Source organism: Asparagus officinalis, chromosome 5, assembly GCF_001876935.1.
Source record: "Asparagus officinalis chromosome 5, Aspof.V1, whole genome shotgun sequence".
NCBI classification, from domain to species: domain Eukaryota; kingdom Viridiplantae; phylum Streptophyta; class Magnoliopsida; order Asparagales; family Asparagaceae; genus Asparagus; species Asparagus officinalis.
The window spans coordinates 83,839,329-83,843,812 of NC_033798.1; the positions used below are offsets into that span (position 1 = coordinate 83,839,329).

Genomic DNA, 4,484 nt, shown 5'->3' on the forward strand with positions numbered 1-4,484 from the left:
AAACTTCATCCCTGACCAATTCACCCTCCCTCCAATTCTCATTGCCGGCGCTTCTCTCGGTTCTCTCCCCCTTCTTCTCTCACTCCACGCTTTTACCATCAAAACCCATCTCTACATTGACCTGTTTGTGGCCTCTGCGCTTATCAATGCTTACTCCAAATGTGGCCAACTTGGGTTTGCAGTTCAGCTGCTCGATGAATTGCCTGACCCGGATTTGCCCACTTATAACGCTGCGATTACTGGCTTGTCAAAGCAGGGGGAGTATGAATTGGCTTTACAGGTTTTTGTTAAGTTGAGGGTTGCAGGTTTGGATCCGAATAGGACTACTCTTTCGAGTGCTATAACGGCTTGTGGGCGTCTGGTTGATAGGAATATTGGACGAGCAATTCATGGTTATGTTGTGAAGGTTGGAAGGGATGTTAGAGATGATGTGTCGGTGAATTCTGCGCTTGTGTTTATGTACCCAAGGTTTGTGCTGAGAGGGGGTTTAGCCACAGGCGCGCGTGAGTGTGGCTCACGAGCGCTGTAGCAGCGACACCTGTCCCCTTATGGACATGCGTCACTGCCACAGCGCGCATGTGGCTAGCATTGCTCACTTACTGATTGAACTTGATGAATTTGCCCTTGATCATTTTATTGAGATTGATAAATTTGAGCAAGGGTTAATTGTGGATAGTCCCCTGTACAACCCCATGATTGCGGTAGACCCTTTGTAGTTCCATTCTTGTAGATATACCTCCTGTGCAAACTTCTTCGACTCTTTTACCCTCTGGAAAAGAGGTTTTTTTTATTAATAATTAGATATGCTGAGGTAAACGAGACCACTTAATTTCTCTCAGGAGTCTATCTGCAATTGGGCAATAGTATAGGGTGTCTATTCATGATAATAGAACTTTAGGGGGTCTATCCACAATTAACCCTTAAAGTAATTTACAAATCGGATAAATTCGTCACAACTGCTAGTCCAACTATCTGAGTTGGGTGAAACATCCAACTGAACTCGAACAAGGCTAGCATTTCTGCACTTAATCTGACTTTTCAATGTCAACAGTCAGGTAGCAGAAGCATAAGTGAAATCTATAATGAACTAGGATTATGCTGATGATGTATTTATTACCATTAAGATGTTCATAAGTATAAACATTGCTTTCTCCTTCCTACTTTGCTTTCTTCATTAATGTGAATTTCCATACTTTTATGCATTATAATTTCACCATCGACCAAATTTCTAACTAATTTTTCTCTACAGATTTGGAGACTTGGATCCTGCTGGGTCCATTTTTTGGTCCATGCCTGAAAGGAATGTAGTTGCTTGGAATACCATGATAAGTGTTTATGCGCAGACTGGTAATATAAAAGAGACATGGGGCTTGTTTAACCAAATGCTAGTAGAAGGTTTTGAGGCTAATGAGATAACTTTATCTTGTATGGCAAATTCTTCCAATGAACTGCTACAAGGGATGATGATCCACGGGCTTGTGATTAAAATTGGCTTGATAGAAGATGAGATAATTGGAGCTTCTCTAATTGACATGTATGCAAGACTAAATAGTTTGGTTGATGCCCAGAAGCTGTTTGATGTAAAACCAAGGAGTGAGATGGGGTCGTGGAATTCCTTAATATTGGGTTATGCAAAAAATGGGTATCCAAGGGAAGCATTGAACCTCTTTTATAGGCTAAGAGATCATAGAAATCTTTGCCCAAATTCCATTAGTTTTCTTGGTGCTTTGAACGCATGTGCAGCTCTTGGAGCAGTCAAAGAGGGAAAAGTGATTCACGATTACTTTGTGAATAGTGGGTTCAAGGTAGATCGGATCATTGGTACTTCATTAATTGACATGTACTCTAAATGTGGATGTGTGGATACCGCTCGAGATATATTTGAGGGTATGAAGGATAAGGATCTTGTGGCTTGGAGTGCAATGATTTCTGGACATGGAGTAAATGGAGAAGTGAAAGAGGCGATAAAACTGTTCGATAGAATGAGAAAAAATTATCACCTTAAGCCAGACAATGTGATATTCACATCGATTCTCTCTGCTTGTAGCCATTCCGGAATGCTAGAAGAAGGTTGGTTCTATTTCAATGAGATGAAAAGGGTTTATGGCCTTGAACCCAAACAAGAGCAATATGCTTGCATCGTTGATCTATTGGGTCGAGCAGGGAAGCTTGATGAGTCCCTTGACTTCATCAAGGAGATGCCTATTGAGCCAGATGTCTCTGTGTGGGGTGCTTTGCTAGGAGCTTGTAGGATTCACAACAATATGAAGCTGGGAATCTATGCAGCAGAAAAGCTCTTTGAATTGGAAACCAAGGATGCAGGGTACTACGTACTGCTTTCAAATCTCTATGCAGCAATTGGTAGATGGAATGATGTTAAGAAAGTTCGGGAGTTAATGAAGTCAAGAGGAGTTCAGAAGCCTCCAGGACGCAGTTGGGTAGATTTGAATGGTTCTATACATGAATTTTTCGTGGGTGACAAATCACACCCTCAATCAGATAAAATTTATATGAAGCTAGATGAATTGGGAGAAAAGATGAAAGAGATGGGTTACATTCCGGATACAAACTTGGTGCTCCATGATGTCGATGATGAAGTGAAAGAAGAAAAACTAACCAGCCACAGTGAGAGATTGGCTATTGCCTTTGCCTTGATAAACACTAAGCATGGTGAACCTATCAGAGTGACCAAGAACTTGCGTGTGTGTGCTGATTGCCACCGAACAACAAAGCTCATTTCAAAGATCACTGGGAGGAAGATCATTGTGAGGGATGCACGAAGGTTTCATCATTTTGAGGGAGGGAAATGTTCATGTGCAGATTACTGGTGAGACCTAGGGGAAAATGCTTCTTTTTGATACAGAAACAGGTATACAAACCAGCCAAAATGCAGTCATCATAATTATCCAAGATTACAGTAAGAATAATAGGGTAGTAAATTCAGTATACATGCTGTTGAGGCTCCACTTTATGATAAAGAAGGCATAAACCAAATTGGAGGGAGCTGTAGTGAGCAGATGAACTGAAGTTCAGGACGAAAACAAGGCTGAATTGTCCCGCTTTCTATGTCAAATATCTCAACATCGCAAACATAATTATCATGAAAGTCCATATGTTCATTAATGAAATAAATGCAATTTCCTTTATGCCCTGTTATCTCACTAGCAGAAATCGATGTCAAATTCTTGTTATCTAAGAATAGTGATCGTGTGCCCAAGTCTGTGATCTCCTCCCAACAAGAGTCTATCATTGGATTAAACTTCATGATTATGAACCGTCTATTCCTTACATAATCCCTCTGCTTCCGAACAAGCAACAGATCACCAAAAGATGACACCAAATACCTCGTCCACAAATACCCCCTCTGCTCTACTTCTACTTCAGCATAGTTGTTTACAAAAGATAATACCATAGGACAATGCCCACTTAGGTCTAAAGCTTGTACTTGTCCTCTGGTGGATATAACAAAGAAATTTCCATCATGGTAAACAACATCCTCGATGCCTTTTTCCATGCCATGAGTGAGCCTTATTGATGTCCACGAAGTACTTCCTGCTCTACTGAATGCTAGGCTATAGTAAAGGACTCCATACATTGCCACAATGATGCAGCTGCTGCTGATGTTGGCTGAGGGGGTAGATGACAGGACAATTTTCCTAACGTGGAAATTACGGCTGACAGGAGGAAGATTGATTTGGGATCTGGTTATGGGATTGATGAGGCAATATTTGGAGACTCCATGTACAATTGCAAGCCAACCATTCTGTGCACTGATGCATTCGATGCATCTGACATCAGAGGGATAATGGTACGAGAGGCTGTCAGGAATGCTGAAAAAGGAGTAGGGATTATCTGAGAGCATCAGCCATGGGATAAAGTTACGTAGAGGTGAATAACCGCCAACTGTAATAGCCGAGGCCCATGCTGTACAAACTGAACGGAATCTCAAGAAATCACCAGGCGTCAATCTTTCTGCAATTTTCATTGGTTGTAGGTGTAGGAGAAATAAGTTCTTCAGAAGGAGAGCATTCCTGATTATCCTCAACATCTGTGGGAGGAGGAGATTTCATATTTCTCTTCGGCGTGAACACTTGACCTGTTCGACTTGAAGTGAAGCAAGTAGAAAACTGGCTTAAGGTTTGCCCCATGAGACATCCACTAAACTATGGCGTTGAGGAACTTTTGAGTCTGCTAGAGCTCTTGCTTTCGGTCTGCAAGGTCGAAAAAGTCATGTAGGGCGCATACATTTAAAGAAACTCACTGAGCTGGTGCTGATGATGTTCCTGCTGTCACCTCTCTTTTCACTACTTTTTTGCATAAAAGGTAACGGGCTTGTATGAACTCCTTTTATTAAGCTGACTTTTTCTGCTCCACATAAGCATATCAACATCGTTCCTTAGTCTCTAAGACTCTGCGTATGTTATTAGTCAACATTTTGCACTTCATGGTTGATGTCAGCATTCCTGATCACATTTCCAAGCAGG

General features: G+C 41.5%; 2 protein-coding genes across 2 annotated transcripts; one reads left to right on the forward strand and one right to left on the reverse strand.

Moving 5' to 3' along the window:
* LOC109839936 (pentatricopeptide repeat-containing protein At3g24000, mitochondrial-like) lies at positions 7-3,145 on the forward strand. The gene is made up of 2 exons (XM_020408401.1): positions 7-468; positions 1,250-3,145. The coding sequence occupies exons 1-2, from the start codon at positions 458-460 to the stop codon at positions 2,829-2,831; spliced, it is 1,593 nt and encodes a 530-aa protein (XP_020263990.1). The 5' UTR covers positions 7-457; the 3' UTR covers positions 2,832-3,145.
* On the reverse strand, positions 2,938-3,985 carry LOC109842093 (putative F-box protein At4g22170). The gene has a single exon (XM_020411005.1). It carries the CDS (start codon positions 3,983-3,985, stop codon positions 2,969-2,971), a length of 1,017 nt encoding a protein of 338 aa, XP_020266594.1. The 3' UTR covers positions 2,938-2,968.

Bases quoted from the DNA above. Each gene is read 5' to 3' on its own strand.
- LOC109842093 (XM_020411005.1), bottom strand. From the start codon at position 3,985: ATGAAAATTGCAGAAAGATTGACGCCTGGTGATTTCTTGAGATTCCGT.